This window comes from Mizuhopecten yessoensis, unplaced genomic scaffold (genome assembly GCF_002113885.1).
Source record: "Mizuhopecten yessoensis strain PY_sf001 unplaced genomic scaffold, ASM211388v2 scaffold716245, whole genome shotgun sequence".
NCBI lineage: Eukaryota > Metazoa > Mollusca > Bivalvia > Pectinida > Pectinidae > Mizuhopecten > Mizuhopecten yessoensis.
This window is the reverse complement of record NW_018480020.1, coordinates 179,672-206,807: the sequence shown is the minus strand read 5'-3', so window position 1 is coordinate 206,807 and position 27,136 is coordinate 179,672. Positions and strand designations below refer to the sequence as shown.

At 36.0% G+C, this 27,136-nt stretch overlaps 2 protein-coding genes across 2 annotated transcripts in view; one reads left to right on the top strand and one right to left on the bottom strand.

The window, feature by feature from the left end:
• The window catches only part of LOC110442300 (mRNA-capping enzyme-like), a 20,543-nt gene extending 16,701 nt beyond the window's left edge, over positions 1 to 3,842 (bottom strand). The window contains exon 1 of the mRNA XM_021485831.1: positions 3,726 to 3,842. The gene's annotated coding sequence lies outside the window, so the exon portion shown is untranslated. The remainder of the gene's footprint in view (positions 1 to 3,725) is intronic.
• Positions 3,843 to 4,014: 172 nt separating this feature from the next.
• Positions 4,015 to 27,113, top strand: LOC110442302 (ATP-dependent RNA helicase DDX54-like). The gene is made up of 20 exons (XM_021485833.1): positions 4,015 to 4,435; positions 7,140 to 7,257; positions 8,253 to 8,323; positions 8,745 to 8,933; positions 9,433 to 9,482; positions 9,787 to 9,828; positions 10,181 to 10,276; positions 11,079 to 11,262; positions 11,769 to 11,900; positions 13,162 to 13,372; positions 14,337 to 14,468; positions 16,171 to 16,262; positions 16,759 to 16,894; positions 18,143 to 18,216; positions 22,244 to 22,432; positions 23,055 to 23,194; positions 24,115 to 24,219; positions 24,527 to 24,634; positions 25,764 to 25,882; positions 26,833 to 27,113. The coding sequence occupies exons 1-20, from the start codon at positions 4,157 to 4,159 to the stop codon at positions 27,039 to 27,041; spliced, it is 2,676 nt and encodes an 891-aa protein (XP_021341508.1). The 5' UTR covers positions 4,015 to 4,156; the 3' UTR covers positions 27,042 to 27,113.
• The last annotated feature ends 23 nt before the right edge of the window (positions 27,114 to 27,136 follow it).

Here is a 27,136-nt window from a genome sequence, read left to right as displayed (position 1 = left end):
ATCTACCTCCAAGGATAATTCTCACCAAGTAAAAATAATTTCCTACAGAAAGTTGTCAAAATATACCCAAAAGTGTTATTTCCCTATATAAACTATAGTAAACTTTACCCCCTCCCCAAGGGAGAACGGATAGCTCGGGGGTCCTGAAATTTACAATTTAAGTAAAGCCCCTGATGATCTTTCTTTCCACATAGAGAAAATGAGTGTAGTACCTCTGAGTCTGAAGAAGATGATTTTTGAAGCCCCAGGGGTGGGGGTAGGAATCCCAATTTTACAATTTTGAAGCCTCATCTACCAAGGATGATTCTGACCAAGTTTGAAAAAAATCCATCGACTGGTTCTTGAGAAGAACTTGAAAATGTAATAGTTTACGCACGACGCACGACGACGGACGAAAAGCGATTAGAATAGGTCACTTGAGCAAAGCTCAGGTGACCTAAAAACCTTACAAGCCCCATTATAAAATACAATAGCTCTGGTGTGGGGGTACTACCTGGAAATTTCACCCCTAGATTGCATTTTGTCAAAATTAATCAGTGATTTATCAACAACATTTTTACTATCAGTATTCCCCATTTTCACCTTCAGAATGAGTGAAAATTCCCATTTTGTTTCTTTAATTCTGTCCTGCTAATGAAAATTTCTATAAAAAGTGTGGTAACTTTTGAAAGTTGAATAAACTTCCATAATATTAAATTGAAATATTAATTACTCTTCTTTTTCCAACCTTTTATTTACCTCAATTAGATAGACTTACATCTTACTTCAGTGGCAACAACAAATAATTTTTAGTTTTTTTCACTTGCACAAAAGATGAATGGTAGGATCTATAGATATAGAAGCTACTGTCCCTATTTTTTATTCAACTTGTCTTATGGACTTGTTTTTTGGTGATCACTGAATGAATATGTGTTTTAGAAATACTCATTAATCTGATTTGTTTGATCAACCTATTAATCTACTCTCTAGCTCATGATGACATCAATTTGTCACTTCAACAGTGTATCTGCTCATATGCAGTTGTACAGCTGTATGTAAGTGTGTTAAATTCTTTCACCAGCTCATCAGAGCACTGATGGTGGTTGGTTGGGTATTATATGAACATCTGTCCCCATATCCCGGAAGATATTGTCGTGGAGGAGTAAATCGTAGATAACAAACTCCTCTTTCAATTATTTTTTTGATGGGGTGCAAGTGGAGACCCTATAGGAAAAATATGTGCTCCAGGTTTGGTGTAAAATTCATGTACTTAACTATATCCACATACTTTTTAAACGTAGAAAAGTTAAAATTTCATCTCAAATATTGCACTGGTAAAAAAATTGACAATGGCGATTAGAACATGTAAATGTATCAGGTTGGGCACAACGGCGCATATCGGTAATAATCCTGCATTTTGGTAACAGTTACCCATTTGAGTAATAATTTTATTACTGAAATGGGGAATAAAGTGAAATAAAAGCACACAAAGTACTTTTAAACACTTGGAGCAAAAAGAAGACGTTTTTCTTTCAACTAAATCCAATAAATAAAACAATGATGTACATTTGTGCACAAAAAATTATCAATTCTGATGTGCAAGTTTTTGTGAAAATGACAAACCATATCACTGACTTTGCTCTCCATTGACTTCAGTGTGTAGGCAATGGGATCATTCGGTGCAAATGTGACAGGTAAGCATGATTTTTTCTGTGTGCTATTTATAGCTACGGTAAACCTTCGGTCAGTTCGAACAAAATCAAATAAATATTGATGAACCTGTTCGGATTATACGAAATTGTGCTTCAGAAAATAAGCGTGAGTTTTAACTATCGGCAAAAATTTCAGCAAAGTGTAAATCAAGTCACAAACATATACCCGACATATATATCCAATGTCAGGTCGAAACGTAACAACGACGGCCTGGCATAGAACAATGGCACATTTATAAATGGGTAAAATGATAGTATATTATTTAATTCAATGTTAATTGATCATTAAACTTTCATTTCGAGATAATTATGATCGTTATTGTGTAGGCCCCAAAACAGTACACGTTTCATTTGTGACACAAAAGTTAGACTAACTTGTATCAGAGACCTAAATATGGAGTCTCTGCGTGGTTAGGTTTTATTTGAATCAGAAACTATTGTATATATTTTTTCGTAATGAATGGTTCGTTTAATAAATTGAAAACATAGTCTACATAACCTGTTGCGTTTACAAAGCGCAACTATAAATATAGGTCTATATGTTAGTAAAATTAACATGTCTGCTTTTAAATTATAAGTGATATAGTCCTAATACCTACCAAACTTATTTGACACCTTCAAAATTACCCATCACTAATTGGGACACCTGTGGTTGTTTGGACTTGGACATGAATGCTAATCACGTCAGTCAGAATGGCTGGGCGGCCGATCCCTACCGTGACATCGTGTCCTGCCCTACCTGGTGTGAGGGCACACGTTTACAGGTAATACCTTGATTGGCAATAATTAAGGGATGTCTGGTCACAATTAAATAATCAAAATGCTTAGTTAACACTGTATTTGACAATACACGGGCGATTTCTTAGTTTGCCATACAGCGTGACATCAGTTCGTACTGATCGCATGTTATTTATAAATTGTCGGGGCCTAAGTTGCAATTGGCTGTCTCGTGCACAATGTATTTTTCAAACAATGTAAAAAATGAATCAACGCTAAAATCTGTGACATATATTTATGGTTTGTCTGTCACAGCTGTACTGCAATGCTCACACATACAGCCCATTACCCTTAATGTGTCTGTTGATTAAAGTATTGACATTTTTCCGGGGCCGATCGCCACAAGCTTTCAATGGAGTTTGCCAAAAAAAATTCTTACTTTACGTTCTTTATTTGACAAGTTCGGACTATCAAAATAGGGTCAATCAGAGTTTGAACTATCATTAGGTAGAAAATGATTGTTTTTATTGAAAAAATATGTGTTCAAACTTTCCGCCGATTCGAACTGACCGGAGGTTTACCGTACTCTACAACACACTATAAGCAATGGAGGTGATAAAATTTGTCATGTTGACAAAAATTTAGACAACTGAATAAAGATATTTTCATGCACAATTGTACCTTATTGTACTTTTAATTTGATTATGTTGAAAGAATGACGCCCTTTTTTGTTTATAATGTGTTAAAGAACTTTGTGTGTTTTTATTTCACTTTATTCCCCATTTCATTAATAAAATTGTTACTCAAATGGGTAACTGTTACCCAAATGCAGGAGTATTACCCATATGCGCCGTTGTGCCAAACCTGTGTAAAGCATACAAGAACTCCTTCTTCATCAAAACGTCACTTGAGTGGAACCAACTGGATGATAAAGTAGCGTGCGCAGAAAGCGTAAAGGGATTTGATTTCGTGCCATTATTGGTAACTACGGTGTATACAATGTAAATGACCATCTCCACTCTCAGAACTTTTAAACAGAGGAGCTGGTTATTTCTGACTCTGGAAGCTTAAGGAGTACACTGTGTTGGGAGGGGGGCTTGATAGGAGGTCCTGCTTTGAAAGAGGTAGAGCGAACCAATGCACCAAGAGACGATCGAAGAGTAAGCAGACCGATCTAGAACGGTTATAATCATCGTTCTATTAAAAATGCGTCACAAATTAAACCAGCTGATAATCAGTCTTTGTGTGCAAAAACTATGGTTTCATGTACATATGTGTGAGGACAACAATAAAATATATTCCCCGAAAAAGTATTACTTGTTATCTGCTGTTTGTGACACCCATACAATGTGAATATCACAAAAATGCTTGAATATTCAACATGACGGTTTTCAGACAACTCTGATTTCAGCCATTTTCAACCGGAAGTCAATAACTATCGGAATACATTGGACTTCTTGCTTAAAATTGATCATAATATCTAAGAGCATCCGAAAAAACTTTATCTCACAATTTAATAAATGCTTACAATTTAAGAGAGCGTACATAAAAAAGCATAAGCTAAATATAGTTAATTATAAATATTTTATTTTTTCCCTAATTTTTGCAACGAGAGTTGAACGAGATTTCAAAAAGAAGATGGCTGCGCCCATGTAAGCTACACGAGATACTTTACGGGAAAACAGATGTGATAACAGATTTTGACAGGAACATATTCACATAGTGTATGCTTGTTTGTGACACTTGAAATGGCGAGACATCATAGATTAAAACAGCGAAAACCTATCTTAGATTCTGGAAAGAAGAAAGGTGGTACACAAACTACTAAAAACAAAAGAACTGGTCCTGCAAACCACAGTAAGAAACATGTTCCTTCTAAACCTCGATTTCAGAAAGGAAATGCAGACGATCAGGAAGATAAACATAAAAAGAAGAAGAAGGTGACATGGAAAGGAAAAGGCAAAAAGGAAGAGTCAGACGACGGCTCTGATTTTGAAGAGGTGTCTGCCTTGCTAACAAAGTATCAGGTAAATATGTCTATATTGGGTAACTCCAGATATTAAGAAACGTGTACGAAGTGACAGATTGTACAAAAATCAAAAAAACCTGGGGACATACCTTTAAAAAATATAAGTACAAAGACCTGAAACACCAAATTCACAGATAGCCCTAGTATACTTACTAATAAGTAATGTTAATACCCGGCCTCCTCTGCCACGGCCGGGTATTAAATCGATCCATACCATGTAATGAATCAAGCCCCATGTGAATCACACCGGGTCGATTTTAGAATTAATAAATTGACAGTACATTGGCCGTCATCCATAAATAGGGTTTTTGTTTCTGTTGATATCCTGTATAACTGGAAGTTAAACTCTGCCTAAAATGTTGTTGAATTATCGAGTTAATTACGTAGCAAGCGCAATCAAAATCAAAATTAAAATTGACTGCCATGTTGGGAAGTTAAAGTTAACAAGGCGGCATCAGTTATAATTCTATATTTGGCCATGAAATCCATATATAGAAAGAAAAATTGAGATAACATCACATGTGATCTGTCATGGCGGTCGTATCTATTTTTTCCTCCATAACAGGCTTGGATAATTTTGTGAAAGAGTTTTTTTCGTTGGTATAAAGATTCATTTTTTCATCAATTATGCAATATTTTGATAACATTATACTCCTATGAGGCGTGAATTATATGTAATCTTACAGATTACCCCTTTTGATGTTGCTGGACATTAGTTGGCAGAGGACCGCTTTGTAGCTCTGACAACGCAATATATAAAAAAATCTTTTTTCGTCAGAAAGCTACATTATCACAGCTAAAGTAGCCCAAGTTTCCTCTTGCCCTGACACCAGACTTACATATTTTGACTGATAGATATCTGGTGTGGGGCCAGAGCGCACTGCTATATGAAAACGAGGAATTCTCTGACACCGTTTTTTTTTCTTTTTTTTCCAAGATCTTTTAAATCAGAAACTTGTCTATGTTCTCTGACTACGATGACTACTATTAGTGGTTACAAACTAGGTGTTGCTCATGAATTGACATGCATCAATGTCTCGCAAGAGCTTGAATACATACTTCCATGATCAGGACTGCGTGGTTAAACATATAATTTATTAATAGGAACATGTTGGACGATACCATTGTAAGCAAATTAGGGAATTCAGGTGTTTATTCGATGTTGTCTAGTCATTTTTTACAGTGTACTGCCGTTCTACAATAATCCGATAAAGCCATAATTTTCGCTTCCATGACCTGACCCAGCACATGATCAGGTTGGGGACAACCGTGCATATGGGTATAATAATCCTGCATTTGTGTAACAGTTACCAGTTTCAGTAGCAATTTTATAACTGAAATGGGGAATAATGTGAAATGAAAACACACAAAGTTCTTCTAAACAATATGAACAAAAAAGTTTTTTTTCTTTCAACGTTATCCAATTTTGAAAATGCAAATAACAGAAAAAATCCACTGTTTATATGTAGCAGAACAGGAAGCTCAATTTGTAGAGCATACGTCTTGAGTTGGAGGTTCCCAGGTTCGAACCCCAGTCTGGCCATTGCAATTCTCTTTCTCCTGTTACAAGTCAACCCTTGTTTCAATACTTGGTGAATGCTGTTCATCTGTAAAAAGTGTTGTCTTCAGGGTCAAAGACTAAAACAAGGAGGAAGGAATGAAGCGAAACTAGTGGGGTTGATCGTCGGCAACCAGATAGCTCAATTGGTAGAGTGTCCCTCTAGAGATTGCAGGGTCCTGGTTCTAATCCCGGTCTGGCCGTTTCATTTCTCTTTCTCCTGTTACATTTATAATTGTGCATCCATTTAATGATGTGCACAACAAAGAAAACGTTTCTTGTATTCCCATTTATGATTTACTTTAATTATTACTGGTGGCATAACTGCCTTTTTTTCAGACAAGGCTACTGGAAATTCATAATTAAATCATTAGTTTAGAGTTAACGTTTATGTGTTACATGTAATGGGTTTTGAGGTCGTTTTCTGTGTGTTTTTGGGTCGAAGGGGAGGTTATCTTTTTTTCATCCATGATCACTAAGTTATCATTAAACACTCATTTATTCTCTCCATACACAGTTATACAGTGGAAGCTCCTTCTAAATATTATTGAGCAATGCAGAACACTTGAAAAATTAAAAACAAGCTTCTCATACAAATACAACATAAAGTAAGACAAAACGATATACAAACAACAAAACAACTAACTTATTCCGTTTTCAACCTCTGTTTTTCCCTAAAGCTTAATACCAATAACAAAAAAAACACCACTGTATATATAGCAGAACAGGAAGCTCAATTTGGAAAGCATCTATCTAGAGTTCGAATGGTTCCAGGTTCAAATCCCAGTCTGACGGTGCATTTTCTCCTCTCCTGTTACAGTGTTGCCATGACCAACCCTTGTTTCAAGCATTTTAGTGTATTCTTGGCTAGGCGATACCCACACCTGGGTTGTAAATAATAATGATTTGGGGGAAAATTGTTTGTCCTAGTTTGTTTCGTATTTAGTTGATTGACCAATTCCCTTAATATATAGAGAGTTTGAGTACTGATAATGTTCTAAACTCCTTTTATAGGCATCCACATTAATTTCTTAATACTCGTAATAATTTGAAAGTGACGTGTGTGAATGTTTATAAAACTACAGAATTAAGTCAGTATCTAAATACATGTATCATTGTTATGTTAATATTAACATTTTTCCAGCCACAAGAAGATGTGGATTCAACAGATACCGACAGTGACGAAGAGATAAAGGAAACAAGAAAACTGGTCACACAGCAAAACAGGAAAAAGAAGAAATCTGGAGGCTTCCAATCAATGGGTAATACATGTATTAATTAACACATTCATCCCTGAAGACACATTTGAACTCTTCCAATTCAAAGGTTGGAATAGTTCATTATGAAACTTCAGGGGTGAATGAGTTAATTATTGACTTTAGGTCACTATTTTGGATTGTTATACTGTTCTGAAGATAGCATACTTAGTGTGCTGAAACATGTAAACTATAATAAATAGTGGTGATTAACCTTCTGTCAGATATTGTACCTGAATTAATTATTGTGTGTTAGATGGCCTCCTTCCTCTGGATACTTTCTGCAGTTTTCCCCCCAAAATTAAAGCAAAAATCGCTTTATTTTCCCATAATCATGCTTTTGTTTGTGGTATTTTACCAAATCAATATTCACAGGCCGGCCCGTTGAAAAAGGTAGCAAAACAATTGGCCTGAGGAAAGCAATTAGATTATAAAATTTGAAAACACATTACATGTATATCTTGGCATTCCTTTGAAAATCAAAGTGCAACATATGCATGCAACATTTTGAAAAGAATCTCATAGACAAGATATGTGTTTTTTGGGAAATCAAAAACGTATTTTGATTATAACTACCAGTCAGGTTGGCTTATACACCTGATGATGCACATGGTTAATTATTATCAATTGTCAATAAAAACCCTTTCTTTAGTTTCAGACAATTGAATAGGCCTGAATGCATGGTTTCATTAATGCATGTTGTGAAGATGGTCATAAATGTATCAATTGTTTTCGTATGCAAATCAAACCTTATTTATGTTCTTGTCAACATTTAAATTCCAGGAGGAATTAGTAGCTTTAAGGTTTTTTTGTTAGTTGTAAGACTAAATATACAGGGTTATTTTAAGTATACAGGGTTATGTCAGATATAAAGCTAGGGTTATGTTAAATATAAAGGGCTATGTATTATACTTAGATGTATGTGTAATATACAGAATGTTGTGAAACATAAGGGGTTATGCTGTATTTGTCATTTGAAGGACAATTTTGATTTGTTTCAGGTTTCTGTCACCAGGTGTATACAGGAATAATTCGGAAAGGCTACAAGATACCAACCCCCATACAGAGGAAGGTAGGATGCACCTCCTGATCCAATACCCCCCCCTCCCCGACACCTCCCCCCCACTCAGAACAAACTAATAAATATCTTAAAGTTCACAAGGCTCTCTATTTATAGAAAACTCAACAACTTACAATTGAACTTAATTGAGAACAACTCACCTATCTGGTATGCGCTAGAAGGTTTGCACCCTAAATATCCAGTATTGTTGTCGACTAAGTCATTGCTTATTTTAGCATTCAGAACTATAAGCTAGGAAATACACTAACAGAAATTGTGATTAGCAAAATTAAACCCCAGCAAATAAATTACAGAAAGAAAATTGAGAAATTTTACACCCACAAAATGAAAACATCTAGACAGTATATAAGTATTTCCTGTAATTACAAACCATTCCACTGAATCAGTATATAAGTATTTCCTGTAATTACAGACAATTCCTCTGATCCTCGAGGGAAAAGACGTTGTTGCCATGGCGAGGACTGGCAGTGGAAAAACAGCAGCCTTCCTTCTGCCGATGTTTGAAAAGCTTAAGATGCACACAGCAAAAGCCGGAGCAAGGGCGCTCATCATGTCCCCTACTAGGGAGCTGGCATTACAGACCCTCACATTCACTAAGGAGGTAAAACATAAACAGGGGATATTTTGCAGATAATCGGTAACTCAAGACTAACAACATTGTTGATGAACCCTTAAACAATTATTTCAATGTAGATTCAGAAATGAATCAGACTAGGTTACTTTTGCGTATCCTAGTTTAAATGGCTGAAGTAGCATAGAAATATTTCGCAACAAGCTGGTCGACATTGTTTTATGAAAATTAATGCAAATCAAAGACATTTTATGCAAATCAAAGACATTTGAAGTTTTGGTCAAGCATGTGCACGCCTAGACCCCTCAATATGCCAAATTTTCTAGACGTCAGCCACGGGTCAGATATGTGCCTGCCATTTTCTGTCAAGTTCATCTGGTTAAAACAGTTGACTGAATACGTGGCCCTATTCTTCTGAATATCACTAGTCCATGTGTGGTCTTACCTTTTTCAGATATTAATGATAAGTAGCACTTCAAGTTTATGTAGATTGGTCACTAAAGCAGATCTTACTGTATTTTCATTTTAGCTTGGCAAGTTTACGGGTCTGAAGGCAGCCGTCATCCTGGGAGGTGATAAGTAAGTTTTGCAGATTATCAGCGTTGTTTGGTAATAGCGTAATTATTAATATAATAACATTTAAATAATACATTTTTGTGTTCAAATCTTGTCTAAACTTTGTAAATTTAACAATGATAATTTGATTTATATAGTTCATTACGTGAATACTCAAAAATGTATAATAGCACATGCAATAGCACATGCTTTTTTGAATTTCAAAAAATGTAATAAAGTATTTGATAATTCCCACTTGACTATCATACAAACTTCATTTCTTTTGTTAGACTTTTTGAATATTTTCACTTGTGTCATTTCTATTCAGAATGGATGACCAGTTTTCTTCACTCCATGAAAACCCTGACATGTAAGTACAAATAGGGTGTAATACTCACTTAATGTCTTAACAGACCATGAAAGGAACCAAATTTAAGAATTGAAAAGGAGTTCAGAAAACTGTTTAACTCATTGAAATGGTCATGAGTTTTTGTTTTCCTGTTCACAGCAAAAAAATATAATATGAGTATTGTTAATTTTGTGGTATCATATTGTTAAACAAAATATTTGTAAATGTTATTGGGAAAAAAGAATATTTGTACATGAATCTTATTAGTAAATAGAATATCACTACGCGGGTGATAAAACATGGTTTAATCAGTTATCACTAGGTAGTGTTTTTGTTGGTGGTGTTTATTGTTTATTTGTTGCATTGTTTTAAGAATCATCGCCACACCTGGACGACTGTTACATGTTTTAGTCGAAATGAACCTACGGCTGATGAACGTGGAGTATGTCGTGTTTGATGAGGCTGACAGGTAAATTCACTACCTACATTTTTGAGGGTGAATTGTATAAATATCTCCAGTCAATTCATTAGGGCTGTTGAATACATGAATATATGGGGGAATAATTTTCTAAATTATGGATAGCAATTAAATTCAATGCTGCAGTGAGGAGAAGCCTCTTAAGGAACAACTCTATCCCTTATAGGAGCACCTGTTAACCTATGTTTGGGAGCTATGTTTGAATAAATCTTCACTAGGGAGTGCATAAATCAGAAGTTTGCAACAAATTGTTCAGAATCATATCAACTGATGTAAGCATCTGAAATTACCCCACGGAAATAAACAATTATTAAACAAATTTGCTGTAAAGCTTTTTCCAACCCTTTTAACTTTTAGCCCACCGCCACAAAAGGAGTCAAATGTTTAAAAAAAAAAAAAAAAAAATTCTTAATTAACCAGAACATCCAGGATGGTGATGTTTGGCCTGTAGATTAATTGATCCCATTAATATGTATTCGACCTTGGTCAATTTTTAAGTTAACTCATTTGAGATTAACTACCAGATCAGCGATACAGGTCCATTGGGTCTTTTGTGAAGTATACTTTTGATATACCTCTGTGAAGCCTCGGTTCTGACCCAAATTATACCCCATCTTCTTCCTGTAGAATTTCCCTATCCTACCTACCTACCTACCTACTTGTACATATGATAGACTCTGTTGATATATCCAAAGCATTCTGGAAGCATCTCATCAATTCCTGTTTCATGGTTCGCCAAAATATTTCGTTATTTTTTGACGTGTTTTATCTTCATTACAAAATATGTTCCCAGATTGTTTGAGATGGGATTCCAGGAGCAACTCCTTGAGATTATTCACCGTCTGCCCGAGTCGCGCCAAACTCTACTTTTCTCTGCCACCCTTCCCAAGCTGCTGGTAGAGTTTGCCAAGGCGGGCCTCCACGACCCAACTCTCCTACGACTCGACGTGGAAACCAAGCTTAGCAACCAGCTGAAGGTCAGATTCATGTTAGACTCAAAACTCATTCACCCCTCAAGACACATTTGAACCCTCCCGATTCAAAGGTTGGAATAGTTCATTATGAGATTTCAGGGGTGAATGAGTTAAGAAGAATTTGATTTTATTGGGAAAATAATGTTTATAATGTATTTGCTTTTGATGACCACATGTATCCAACAAACATGAATGATGGTGTGGAGATAGTCAGTGCTGTTTACCAGAAATATTTGCTATAATTTGGCTTTTGCCTCCATCACTATATGTAATGGAGGCAAATTTGTTATTAGAGGGAACGTTCATAAAAAAACCAAAAAACATAGTTGTCATATGTGAAGGGCCTTAATTTACGCTCATGGATGCATATAGATTTTGTCGATGTAGGGTGAAAATTTGATAGTGCAAAAGTTTAATGGGACGAAAGTTTCTCAGTATGCAGTACAATATAGTACCAATTTGATATACAAATAGCGATCAAATATGCCTCATCTTTCATTTTCCTTCAGATGTCGTTTTTCCACTGCCGTGAAGAAGAGAAACAGGCCATATTATTACATATACTGAAGAATGTGATAGAAGAGGACACACAGAGTGTAATATTTGTTGCAACTAAACATCATGTGGAATATGTTAATTTGGTAAGTGATTCACATAAATAGCATACAGTTGATTCTCTATTCTCCTTCATCACTGTTCACTGGTCACTAGATCTTATTCACAGACCTGTACAGACGGGAAGTTCTAACAGAGGCCACCTCTGGTTTCCTTAACTACATTATTATGGTTTTACCCTCAGAATTGCATTTTTAGGCCTTTTTTTGCAATTTTTTTCATGTGTTGCGTATTGTACTATACGGTGGATGTAGTCCCTTTGGGTACTGAGGGGCAGGGCCCAATAGGGGAATTTGAGGTCGCAGGTTCGAGGCCTACGTGGGGCAGTCGCCAGGTACTGGCCGTAGGTTGATGGTTTTTCTCCGGGAACTCCGGCTTTCCTCCACCACCAAAACCTGGCACGTCCTTAAATGACCATAGCTGTTAATAGGACGTAAAACACAAACAAACCAAACCAAGTATTAGAAGTCCACTTGCATAAGGAGACCAACTTTTTGAAGTTCTGGTGGGTGGTCTGGTAATACAGGTCTGACTGTATTGATACTAGCTATTCATTAACACTCGGGTATATTGTCTGTTTACATGAAAAAGTTGTTATTTTTCTTTCACTATAATACTGCTACTTGATATTAAAGAGCTTTAAGGATTTAACGATTTCATGGTGGAAGAAACCCAAATTGGTTACATATTAGTGGGCTTCATAGAATATGTACCAAGGTATGTAACCTCTTTGCATTTATACCAGCATGAACATTGAAAAACTGCTGTTTAATCCCTATACAGTGTGTTTACATTCTCACTTTTTGGTTATTATTGACCTAAATATAGATATGTTTATTCCCTTATATTTTCAATATTAAAATGTCAGTGTCATCAGTGCAAAGGAGATTCATGGAACATCACCAAAATGTTTGCTTCTAAAGGTTGTCTCTGTGTCGTGCTATTCAAGGTGGGAGGAGAAGCTTCAAAATGACTCTGATCAAGTTGCATTCATAGCTCTATGAATGCAGTTTTATCTTGTAATGCTTATAACGAAACTTGCAGTGGAAATTAATTTGTACATTATATGTACATATGTGCATATAGTGTTGCCCATGTCCGTCCCATCCCGCCCCGTCCAATCCATGAGTGGGGACATTTATGTCTTACAGACATTTTCCAGTTTCTATACAGAGTTGACTATTTTATTAGTATATGTACTGCTACTTTTCAGTGGCAAGTACTCAAACAAAACAGTGTTTTACGAAAACTGCTATACTGTAACACATAATTTCCATTCATTTCCAGCTGCTAGAGAAGGCAGGCATCGACTGCTCTTACATCTACAGCTCGCTAGACCAGACAGCTCGTAAAATCAACATCGCCAAGTTCCAGCTGAAAAAAGTTAAGGTCCTGCTGGTAACGGATCTGGCTGCACGAGGAATAGATATCCCACTCCTCGACAATGTCATCAACTACAATTTCCCGGCCAAGTCCAAATTATTTGTGCACAGAGTTGGTAAGAATAGTGCCCAGTGATGATTATTGTACTTTATCTATATAACAGAGAGTCTGATTCGATTATGTTGATTACATGATGGGGAAATAAAACATTGTGTTGCCCTAATGCGCTTGAGTTTCCCTATCCTCGATATTCAGGGGTGTTTTTTGATAGCAAAATTAAAGGCATGAAGATAGCTGTTTGATTGGTCTTGGGTAAAAAAAAATGACCAATTGCTAGGCTGATACCTGTCCTTTGAAGATTACAAAAGAGAGACGCCCGACTTCAAAGCCTGTAAGTTTTACCATTACGTGACCGCGAGATTCTTTTGATGTATATCAAATGATCAAACTAGTCTTCTTGTCTCATCAACACAAGATGGCACACACTGAGCCTTCAGTTTTCCTATGACATATTCCAGGGGTGAAGAGAGCGAAAGTGAGCGTAACACCTGGATATCGAGGATGGAGTTTCTCCAATCATATTTCCCTTCTTCAGAGCCTCACTAGTTCCGAGTGACTGAAACAGATGAAAATAATGGCATATCTACCTGATTGTCTTTGAAGTATCTGTTGTTTAATTTCGGTATAATAAAAGGCTTATTACCCTTGTGGTAGGGAAACACCATTCTCTTTGATTAATCATGTTTAACTTGGGCGCCGCCCTCAAAAGTAATAGCTTATGAGACTTTTTTTAAGAAAAAAAATGAAAAAAATAGATAAACAACATATCATCAACAATAGTGTTCCGAGTGTAAAAATTCAGTTCTCCTCTGTTTGCTATATTGTTGCTCTGGCTAACTGAACCACTTGGCAAACAGAAGTGACCAGGTCCAATTAACCTGCAGTTATATCCAAAATGAAATTAAAGGGAGGTTACTTTATATTCGAAAAAAATACGTTGAGATCTCTAGTGGTTTGCCTACAGTGGAACAGGGATCCTTAAAATGATTCCAATTCTGTTTCTCCATCTGTTAATTAAGGTCGTGTGGCAAGAGCTGGCCGGAGTGGGACAGCCTTTTCCCTGGTGGCCCAGGATGAAGTGCCCTATCTCATCGACCTTCATGTGTTTCTTGGCAGGCAACTCAAGATGGTGACCCCACGGACAGGCAAAGGTCAGAGGTCAACAGCACCGTAGTTATCACTAGTTTAGCAGTCGACAGTTAAGTGTTTAATATTGGTAAATAATTGAGTGAACAAATAATGCATTGTAATATGATATTAGTTAAAAATGTTGATATTTTAGCTCACTAGCATCTGATGTATGATCCCCTTAGTCCGTCCTTGTGCATGTGTCATTTTTGAGACTGATCAGAAAAACAGGATGGCCATCAGGCAGCCATATTTGATTTTGAGAGTTCAGGAATGTTAACACTATCACTTACTGACTTTTCCCGAATCTCATTTGGAGGTTCCCCTTAAGTTTGAGACTAGTTATAAAAACATGATTGGATTTTGACAGCTCAAGTTTGTTATCTTTATTTCTCAAGTACTAAACAGATCATTCCCAAATTTGATATGTAGGTTTCGCTTTGTCCATAGTTATGCTACTCCTATAACTCCGCTGGTCGGCCTTTATTCTATGGGATATGATTTTGCCAACGGTTACACGGCTCCTGTCTGAAGTATCTCGCCGTGTAAACCTCTAACACTGTTGGAGTAGAGTATAGTTATGCATGCTTCATTATGAAAGTGAGCAGTAATAGAAGATGGCCACCAGCTGGCAGCCATTGGGATTTGGATGGTTCAAGATTGCTATCACTGTTTCTTAAGAAGTCCCTGAAAAATCCTTAATTGTACAGGTTTCATTTTGAGACTGCTTGGCTTAACAAGATGGCTTCCAGGCAGCCTTCTTGGATTTTGAAAATTTTAGGCTACATTCGCGTATCCCGGTTGAAACGGTACATGTGGCGCAGAAATTTTCCACGATAAACGAACACACTTGGACCGTTCTATAAGCAGAGCTAAAAATCCACAGTTTCAGAGAATAAAAAACAGTGTTTCAAGAATATTATGACCTTCTTTCATCCGTCCACTGAATTACATAACGTAACTTAAAAACTACATGTGACTTGACATTGTTTTAGAAAGAAATAACGCAAATTGGCAATAGTCAGCATTTTAGTTTCGGTCAGGCACGTCTGGACCCCTCAATCTAAACGTGCCAAATTTTCCTGAGGTCAGCCTCGGTCCAGATCTGTACCTGTCGTTTTCTTTACAGGTTCAACCGGTTCAACCGTTTCAACCGGTAACGCGAATGTACCCCAAGACAGTTATTGCTATTTCTCATTATGTACATGACCAAACATTGAAAAGGACACTTTTTTAGTCCAGCTTTGGTAAGATTTAATAAAAAAAATAATACCACAAGATGTATTCACTGTTGAAAGATTATGAATAAAAAAATACGAGAAAAGAATAGAAAAATCAAACTTACATGGAACTAGTGAAGATCTTATGATGGTGGACATCGAGATCATGTCTTTTGTGTTTCTATAATCTACTTAATTGGTAAAAAAATTGAGTTTGCAACAATTTTTATTTATTTTAATACTAAGAGAGTATGTAAACTTTGAGGGACACGAAATGGAAAATATTTATCCTGCAATAAGACCAGAGGTTAAACACATACAAGTTATCTCTGATTTAAAAATATGGTGATGGGCTTATTACAGTAAAATTAAAATCAAATAGTATTTGTTTGCATTTCTACTTATATTTAACAGCAATAAATATGGGTGGGCTTATTAACAGGCATGGGGTTATTTGAGGATATGTGTGGTAAGTAATCAAAAGAAATGTTTATGTCTTGCCTAGATGAGGAGGGTCTCTATGGCTGTGTTCCCCAGACAATTGCGGACGAAATGAACGAGAAGATACGTATCTGGATGTCGGAGTCTATAGACCTGGTCTGTATTGATATGACGAATTTTAACTGTAAATCTACTCTGATAATAAAATGGGAATCAGTTTTAAAATTTCTCCAAAACATCAGGATAATAAAAAGTGAATCAGTTTTAAAATTTCTCCAAACATCAGGAAATAAAATGGAAATCAGTTTTAAAGTTTCTCCAAACATCAGGATAATAAAATGGGAATCAGTATTAAAATTTCTCCAAAACCACAGAATAATAAAATGGGAATCAGTTTTAAAATTTCTCCAAACATCAGGATAATAAAATGGGAAACAGTTTTAAAATTTCTCCAAACATCAGGATCAGCTCGAATCTACCAGTCACACTAAACCATTAATATTCTTTTTTGTTTTATGAACAAAAATCAGGATTCAAAGACATTCTATTATGAGTTCAATGCTTTTTAGAGACTGTTCAATAACACTATTTGGTTAAAACTTCATTTAAATCTGTCTTTTCAACTCATAAAAGATACTGTTTTGCTTTATAGGAGAATCTGAAAAAGGTTAGCTTAAATGCTCAGAAGAAGTATGTTACATCTCGGCAAGCACCTGCGTCCGAGTCATTGAAACGTTTCAAAGAATTAAATCGTAATGGAGTGATTCCTGGGGTCCACCCTATATTTGGTAAGTACAATATCAGATTCTCTTCTGTTTGATACTTTAAATGTCTACTACTTTTACAATTACCTATTGTGGACTTTTTTTGAGGTGAATATGTGGTGTTATCGACCTGAGAAATTGATATTGACCGAGACGAACCTGAGAAAGTGATACAACTTTATCAGGTTCATATAAATCACATATTCACCTCAAAGCCCTTATATATATATACATAATTGTTATATTAGATAATATTTTTTTTTATCATTGCACTAAAAAGAATATATGAAAATTGAAAGAAGAAAAGAACTGCATTTGACAGAGTGCAATGGGACGTTACAATTGAATTAATGTCATAAAGTGCTCTTTCTAAAATTAGTAAAACTAAGTCAATATCACAGACTACCGGCCTCCATGTTATAACGATTAACCAACGATGATTTAGGAAAAGTTTGTCATCTAATATAAGGAAATATTTCCTTCAGACCAGTGACAGTGTCATATGAACGATGAGGCCTGTCTTTATTAGTCCCCCACCAGTTTGAGGGGGGCTATATGTTTGCACTCTGTCTAACCAAAGAGTTTGTCCGGTGCATATCTTATATACTTTTTTACCTGCGTTTTAATTTTGGGGTTTAAAAGTCAGTGGTCAAGACTACAGTTATACCCTTTGCACATTTTTTTCCTAGACTCTCTACATACTTGCCAGCTCTCCCTATTAAGGAGGGAGACTCCCGATTTTGGACCCTAAAATTGAGCATTTCAACCAGTGAATTTGCTAAACTATTTCTATTTTCTGAGTTTTGATGATTTCATTTGAAAGAACAGCTCAAACAATGCCATTTAAACATGTTTTATCCCTTGGGTGTACATACGCACATTTTATTTGTGGTTTTTACTCTGAGCAGGCACAATCTTCCCCATGGAAATTTCGAAAAGTTAGCAAGTATGTCACTAAGTAGAATGTTTTTCGGCCTAGATTATTGATACTTCACTGGTTATACTGCAAGATCCTATTTTCTCTGTGGCGATACACCCCCAAAAAGCCACCCTTTAACCCTTTCACCACTTGTAGACCATAATAGACTCACCCAGATAAATGTATGGTATAGTCTACTAAAGTTACCTAGGGGTGAAAGGGTTAAACATTGCAGGATGGAAGGTGGGGTAGTTAGGTATCACATGATCGTGATTTCACTCGTAAAATTTAGATTTACAAGAGAGATCATTAATGTTGTAGCACATTCATCATGTTATAAACTCTACCCCCAGGTGAGCTGATTGATGACTCGGGAATGGAGCGTATCAACCTACTTAACTCACTCAAGACCTACAAGAGTAATACTGTAAGTATCCCAGCATACAGAACACCGTTAATGATTTCATTTATCTATGCATTTTTTTGTATGCCCCCGCAATACAATGGGGGGCACATAGTGTTGCCCATGTCTGTCCTGTCCCGTCCTGTTGCGTCCCATCCTGTCCCATCCATAAGAGGGGGGGCGTTTCTGTCTTACAGACATTTTCTAGTTTAAATTGGTGTTTTATTCCAACAAATTATGTATTCATTAGAAAGGTAATAAAATTACCTTTCCTTTTTGTAATAAAGATTTTTAAATACAATAATTTAGAAAATTTATATGAATTAACCCTTTCACCACTAGACCATAATGATCTCATTCGGATCAATGCATGGGAGGGTTAATTAGAATTAAATAAGGGTAAAAGGATTAAATTATAGTTATTTTTAGTGAGCTTTATTTTACTCTTCAATAAGATTCATCTGTTTGGAAATATGTTATATCAAAGTTTTGCTTTATGCACAAATAATATACATATCAAACATGTCACAACATTTCAAGACTGACTGGTCCTTTTGTCAAGCTAATATCTTTATGACTCATCTTCAGTTTTTTCCCCCAATAAAGTAATTGTGACATGTTTGTTGTTTCAAATTAATTTTCCCCAGGAATTATTTTTAATGTTCGCACAACCTGACAAGTGGTTTTTAGTTACTCTTATAGAATTTTGATACAAAACTGCTAAAAGAGTTTTAAAAAAGATGAAATTGAAAAATCTGTATTCACGATTTCTACTTATAAAAAGTCTTAATCAAATCTTAAGATATTTTGATGAAAGATCTCTGAAATGAGGTTTTCTGAACTTAAGAAATATAGAAAAGGTTGATAATGGCAATTTACTATGAAATCTGTAGATCAGGGCCCGTATTTATGAAAGCGTTCTCATGCTCAAACTCAGATTCTGTGCCTAACCTGAATTTGTTGTTTCTGTGATAAATAAATGGAAATCCACATTTTGTAAATTATTTGGAAGAATGACTGTTTCCAATGTTTACACTTGACCTTTTGACCATGTCAGGATTAAAGAGACTACATGATTACTGGTCGAATTCTACTTACCCACATAGACACATGATTACTGGTTGAATTCTACTTACACACAGACATATGATTACTGGTCGAATTCTACTTACCCACATAGCCACATGATTACTGGTCGAATTCTACTTACCCAAATAGACACATGATTACTGGTCGAATTCTACTTTCCCACATAGACACATGATTACTGGTCGAATTCTACTTTCCCACATAGACACATGATTACTGGTCGAATTCTAATTACACACAGACATATGATTACTGGTCGAATTCTACTTACCCACATAGACCCATGATTACTGGTCGAATTCTACTTACACACAGACATATGATTACTGGTCGAATTCTACTTACCCACATAGACGCATGATTACTGGTCGAATTCTACTTACCCACATAGACGCATGATTACTGGTCGAATTCTACTTACCCACATAGACACATGATTGCTGGTCGAATTCTACTTACCCACATAGACACATGATTACTGGTTGAATTCTTCTTACACACATAGACATATGATTACTGGTGGAATTCTACTTACACACATAGACATATGATTACTGGTCAAATTCTACTTACACACATAGACACATGATTACTGATCGAATTCTACTTACACACATAGACACATGATTCCTGGTCGAATTCTACTTACACACATAGACACATGATTTCTGGTCGAATTCTACTTACACACATAGACACATGATTACTGGTCGAATAATGTTTACACTTGACCTTTTGACCATGTCAGGATTAAAGAGACTACATGCTTACTGGTCGAATTCTACTTACACACATAGACACATGATTACTGGTCGAATAATGTTTACACTTGACCTTTTGACCATGTCAGGATTAAAGAGACTACATGCTTACTGGTCGAATTCTACTTACACACATAGACATATGATCACTGGTCGAATTCTACTTACACACATAGACACATGATTCCTGGTCGAATTCTACTTACACACATAGACACATGATTACTGATCGAATTCTACTTACACACATAGACACATGATTCCTGGTCGAATTCTACTTACACACATAGACACATGATTACCGGTCGAATTCTACTTACCCACATAGACACATGATTACTGGTCGAATTCTTCTTACACACATAGACATATGATTACTGGTTGAATTCTACTTACACACATAGACATATGATTACTGGTCGAATTATACTTACCCACATAGACACATGATTACTGGTTGAATTCTACTTACACACATAGACATGTGATTACTGGTCGAATTCTACTTACACACATAGACACATAATTACTGGTCGAATTCTACTTACACACATCGACACATGATTACTGGTCGAATTATACTTACACACATAGAAATATGATTACTGGTCGAATTCTACTTACAAACATAGACATATGATTACTGGTCGAATTCTTCTTACACACATAGACATATGATTACTGGTCGAATTATACATACCCACAAAGACACATGATTACTGGTCGATTTCTACTTACACACATAGACACATGATTACTGGACGAATTATACTTACCCACATAGACACATGATTACTGGTCGAACTCTACTTACACACATAGACACATGATTACCGGTCGAATTCTACTTACCCACATAGACACATGATTACTGGTCGGATTCTACTTACACACATAGACACATGATTGCTGGTCGAATTCTACTTACACACATAGACACATGATTACTGGTCGAGTTCTACTTACACACATAGACACACGACACCACCTGTATGTTTGTAGAAACCAGGATCCGTATTCATGAAAGCATTCTCTTACTCAAACCCAAATTTCTTGCTCGATCAGTTTTTATACGCCCGTCAAATTTGACGGGAGTATTATGGTATGGCGTTGTCCGTCCGTCTGTCCGGCGTAAACTTTTGTTTGTCCGGCAATCTCCTCCTACATTGTTCGACCGATCTCTTTGAAACTTGGTATATATTATAGTCATGATATGAAGTTGTGTCTCCCTTAAAAGAATTTTGATTCGACAATTTTTCCAAAAGTGATTGCCCATTGTTCATTTCAGTATTTGATTTTTGTCCGGCATTCTCCTCCTACATTTTTTGACAGATCTCTTTGAAACTTAGTCGGCTAAATAATCATGAGATGTTGTTGTGTTTCCTTGAAAAGAATTTTGTTTCGACGATTTGTGCAAAAGTTATTGCCCTTTGTTCATTTCAGTATTTGATTTTTTTATGTGGAGATTTTCTCCTACATTTTTATAGCATGTCAGCTAACCACTCTTTGAATGATGCAGATATTATTTCAATGTAAGAAAGTACATAACACTATATGGCATTTGACGGGCGTATATTGTTCCGCCCCGTGGTACTCTTGTTCTTGTTTTGGCTATAACTCAATAACGATTCACATCTTGCCAAGATTATGAAGAATTTTATAGAGATTTGAAGCCGATTTCTATCTGAAACGTAGAGACTTGACTTTTTTTTAATGTGTAATTACATGATTTTACCAAGCTTGAAATAAATTGGTTTGAGCACAAAATCCATGCTTGAGCATAAGAACGATTTCAAGAATACAGGCCCTGTGGTCAAAGCAAAATGATCATTTATGGACTTTTCTGTCCTTGAACATGTGATTATATGGACCTGAGAAAATGATATAGACTAAGACAAAGCTGAGGTAAATGTAAAAAAAATCAGGTCCATATAATCACATATCACCGAAAAGTCCTTATTAAATTGTTGTATAAAATGCTAAATAATATTCATGAAAATTGTACAGAGGAAAGTCCTACATTTGGCAAGGAGCATTTTGACGTTACAATTGAACTGACGTCATAAAGTGAATATTGACCTGATGTTTCTAAATATAGTAACACAAATCACCGACTTCCATGTGATTATAATCCAACCAATAGGGACTTAGGATAATTGTGTGTCGTCTGATATTTATACAATATTATGGCTATGTTTCAGACAATATTTGAAGTCAACTCCACAGCAAAGACACCGGCGTTTTCTGTGATGAAGTCAAAGAGAGGCTGGCATCAGAATGTGATCGAGCGTAAGAATGAAAACGTGTCCGCATTCCAGCAGAAGTCCCTGGAAAAGTTACAAGACGAGAGGTTGCAGATGCAAGAAACAGTGGAGGACAATGAGTTAGAGGTGCATGATGGGATAGAATCATGGCCTGTATTATAACAACAGTATTAATTGTTCAAAATCAAATTTGGCTGAAAAGTGATTTGGGTAGTCATCTTACCTTAACAAATTCACCCCTGAAAATTCATAATGAACTATTCCAACCTTTGAATTTGAAGAGTTCAAATTTGTCTTCAGGGGTAAAAGAGTTGTAGCACAATTATTAAGACCTCGCATCGGAGATACAGGTGCCCTGTAGTAATCAAGGTGTCCGTCTGTGTGTCCACACTTTCATTCCCGTGAATTATCTTGAGGATCCAAAAGACTAATCTTCTTGAAGCTTAACATGTCGAAGTGCAATAAGATTTTTTTTTAAATCTAAGGTCGAGGTCACTGTTGCTAAAAATAGACTGTGAGTACAGTCACGCATATGGCGGGCCTATGCTGACTTGTCAAGTGTTATTGTATTAATCTGATTAACTTGTATTAATCTTAGTTTTCCTGAAATTAGTGAATTTGGTCTGAATCCTCATTTAAAAACAATAAGCTTGAATACATGTAGATACTTGTAGATACATGTATCCTTGACTTGTTTTCAAATTCATTGAAATTCATTGTTGTTTTTCCTTTATATTGAAATCTTCAGTCAGCGTTCAGTAAAGTGATCGGAGGAAAGGAAAGTCAACGGGTGTTCAAACCGAAAGAGAAAAAACGCAAGTTTGTGGAAATCAAGGATGAAGAGAACTATCTCAATTATCGCCCATCTGACTTCCAGACCGAACGAGGGTAGGTCACTATGTTTACACTAAATCTTCTACAAGAGTTGGCAGGAACTTAATACCTTTTGTTTAGGTCAGTTTAATCTCCCATTCGCTCTTAGTTCCAATTTCATTCCAATATGTTAAAACAAATTCGGAAATTGCAAAAATTTAAAATTTAAAATATTATTTTGTAGTTTTGTAGTCTTGTGGTTAATTTAAACTTTATCTTCAAAGGAAGACGGGGAAAAAATTTGAAGAGATAAAAACTTAAATGATTCATTTTCTTCACGATTTATCAAATTGATGTATCACTACTAATTTTCCTAGATTTGTTTTTGATTTTCCCCAATTTGGACTTGGGAGTGTTGATATCCTAGAATGTCCTGATACAATCCTGTTCGGACTGTTTTACCCCACTGCATGATCGTAAGATCAAATTGATTAATGTTTGTAATTCATTGATTTCTTTGTGTGTCTTTCATTTCGAGGACATCAAAGAGATTTGCTGCATCTATTAAATTGTGTGTTATTTTAATGTAATTCCTTTCCTAACCCTTTGGTTGTCTAAAACTGTTACACTTTTTTTTGATATTACGTTCGCCTATTGTTGACTTTTGATATCACGTCCACCTATTCCGTCTTTGCATATTGCAGAGTTATCCTCTCTTGTGAGCAAGTATTTATTGTTACGTCATTGGTTTGTGTGAGAAAATTACGTCGTTTTCTCAAAAATTGATGACGTTACTATCACAAACAAATGACGTAACAATCAATACCTACTCACAATACGAAAAGATGGAATTGATCACTTTCTTCTGTTTGAAGGTTTAATATGGTATTAACAGTACTGATGTACCATTAAGACTAAATTAAATCAATTCAAATGATAGTCTGGATTTGGACAACAGAATTCTGTAGCATTAGTATGTCACTCCATTGTTGCAGATTCAGTATGGGGACCTCGTTTGATAAAGAGAGTTCTGCCGTCCAGTTTGATATTGCAGGAGACGACGATGACGCTATCAAGAAATTTAAGACTTCTGCTCGATGGTAAGACTAACCATTACGGTACTTAAAAGCGGATAAATATACTTCTGCGGTATAATCATAAAATCGAAAAGTATTTTAAAATGAAGCAATTTCTTCACAGGTTTTTGAGGTATGAGGTAACAGTGCATGCTGGGATGATTTTATAAAGAAAATAATCGTTTATTTCCAAAAGAATTATTTGTTTAAAAAAATACTGGCCGAGTAGTGGGATAAATATTTGGTGGTTGTTAGATAAATTGACGGGCTGTGTTTCTTAAATCTGATTTTCCGATTCAATTTCAAAGAAATATATTTATGATCGTTTCAGGGACAGAAAGAAGAAGAAGTTTGTGAAGGAGGACAACAATGACCCTAAGAAGAAGAAAATACGAACTGAAAGTGGGGCTTGGATCCCTGCCTCCTACAAGTCAAATGCATATCCTTTCTATCTCTCAAATCTGTTCTTGTTTGTATGGGCAGAATTAACACTTTGTCCTTCCAAGCAGGCGGCCATGGTTCGATCCCCAAAGTCGTCTTACACATGGAATATTCAGAGAAACTATTTTCTACTATCCACACAACTCCAACAACCCAGGTGGAGTATAAAATCGTCTGGGATGGATGTTGTGGTATCTGTGCTGTAGTATTCATGTGAGGTGGCACTATACTTGATGCATGTTGGAAGCATGGTCCCACTACAAACAGAACACAATACATCTCCAGCACACACGCGGGCATACACACATAGGGAGATATTAGCCAGGTGGCATAGGCTTAGTAGTTATCGCCCGATAAGGCAGCTCCTGCGAATTCCTCCAAACGAATTGATTAATGTATATGCTAATTGTACTAATTGTATATCTATATACTGTAAAGTGATTTAGAGTGGTTTAATCTAGCTAGATAGGGCGCTATATCAAATGTTGTTGTATATTATTTGTAGATGATCATCCTTGATGGTCCTGCTCTTGATACTCATATTCTCTGCCCCCCCTAGAATCATCCTCAAAATCTGATCCTATTGCTTCGTTCTCAAGGTACACCTTTTCTCTACACTCTTGGAATGTGTCGTGACAAAATCGAAGGCTCTGTAAGCACCACCTTGTGGAAGATACAGGTAGATTGGTTTGGTCCTTCGATGTACAACAAAAGAATGACAGGGTCACGGTAAAATTGACCAGTTTTGAGGTCGGGTGTCGCTCCTCTGTAATCTTCAAAGGACAGGTGTAACTAGCAATTGACAGGCTTTTTACCTGAAACCGGTCAAATAGCTTTCCGTGACCCTTCAATTTTGTCAAGACGCATTCAAGGAGTGCAGAGGAGAGCGAAAGCCTTGGATTTCAAGATTGTTAGACTGTAAAATACAGTAGCTATGAGTTGAATTTCATCTATATTTGACCAAAAACAAAGCCAAGAAAAAATTAACTTTCCAAAACGTAAATTAACATGGAACCAAACGGAAAAATGACGTAACGTGAAAGACTTGCGGCACGTCACTGTACATTTGATTCAGGGTCAGTATGCTGTTTGGTTTAAGATCTGTTATCGCCCTTAACACTTCGTACTTATAAGGAATGGCAGAACAAAAACAAGGTGGATGAGGCAGAGGCCGACAGTGATAACAATGAGGGCGACAGAGAGGACAGAGGTTATATCAAGGTCCTTGGAGGCAAGGGCAGGAAATGTAAGTTTAATGACAGGAAAAAAGTGCTTCTAGAAACCTTGGCCGTTTTTGGTTTATCACGATCCAAACGATTGGACCAGAGTTGTTCATCTATGAAATATGGTTGGCCCTAGTAATATGATGCTGCTTTCAGACGAGCCTTCAAGGCCTGCATAAACATTTGCAAAAACATTAAATGTTATATTTCAAAAACTGACAAACCACAAACAAACAAGCCTCAGGTTTCTACAATTACTACCTTGACCTCCAGTACAGCAGAGAAAGTGGAAAAAGAGGAATTGATTTTCTTAAAATTTTTGTTTTCGATTTTTCAACCATGTCCAAGATAGTATACAGATTTATATAGCACAACCAGTGACATGCTTCTGTGTGATGTTTCGTACATACATTATTTTGTCTAAAGAACGGAACAGAAGACACATTGTACCAAACTGGCTGTGCTATATGAACCTATTTACAATCTCTACTTACCAACCTGAAGAAATTGTTTAGAAGTTCTTGTCAGATAAATGAAACAACAATGGCTTAAATCGAACGTCTCGACCTAGGGTCTAGGTGTGTAGATACTATAAATAGCAGCACTATAAGTATTCTATTCCTGAATCAATTTTTTTTTTAGTTTGATTTTTCTCAAATTTGAAGTACATGTATAATCAAGGTCCATACGTTATGAAATCATTGAAAATTACTAATAATTAAATCAAAAGTGAAAAATTACCTGTATGCTAACATGGGCACAGGCTTTGGAAAATTAACGGTAATTGATAAACAAAGAAATTTTGAATTTGATAAGACCACCATGCAAACTACAATTTATAAATAAACCTGCTAATCTTATTACTGCAAATCCAATATTTATAGAGATTTTAAAGTAAGGTTTTCAGTCTGTATTTTGTCATTTTAGAATCACATTTTTTCATATGATATTTCTACTTTGTATCGTTGAACAGGGCACACACAGGGTCAAGAAGGCTCCAAAGATAGCTCAAAGAATGGTAAATTCAAGCGCCCTAAACAGGAACGCAAACGCCCCGAACAGATTATGAAAAGTAGAAACGCAAAAGCAAAGAAACAGGCCTTCCAAAAACATCAGGAACAGACACGTCAAAAACGTAAAAACTTTTCCTCACAAATGTCGAAAAAGAAAGGACGCAGATAGACGTGTATGCAATCAGGATGTTGAAATGGGTAGGAGAAAACAAAAATCATTAAAAAAATGTGATAGAATTAATCCAAAAAGTCTTATTCTTTTTT

Bases quoted from the DNA above. Each gene is read 5' to 3' on its own strand.
- LOC110442302 (XM_021485833.1), top strand. From the start codon at position 4,157: ATGGCGAGACATCATAGATTAAAACAGCGAAAACCTATCTTAGATTCT. The intron at 9,829-10,180 runs GTAAGTACAAAT...CATTGTTTTAAG, and splicing joins CTCCATGAAAACCCTGACAT to AATCATCGCCACACCTGGAC. The intron at 25,883-26,832 runs GTAAGTTTAATG...ATCGTTGAACAG, and splicing joins TGGAGGCAAGGGCAGGAAAT to GGCACACACAGGGTCAAGAA.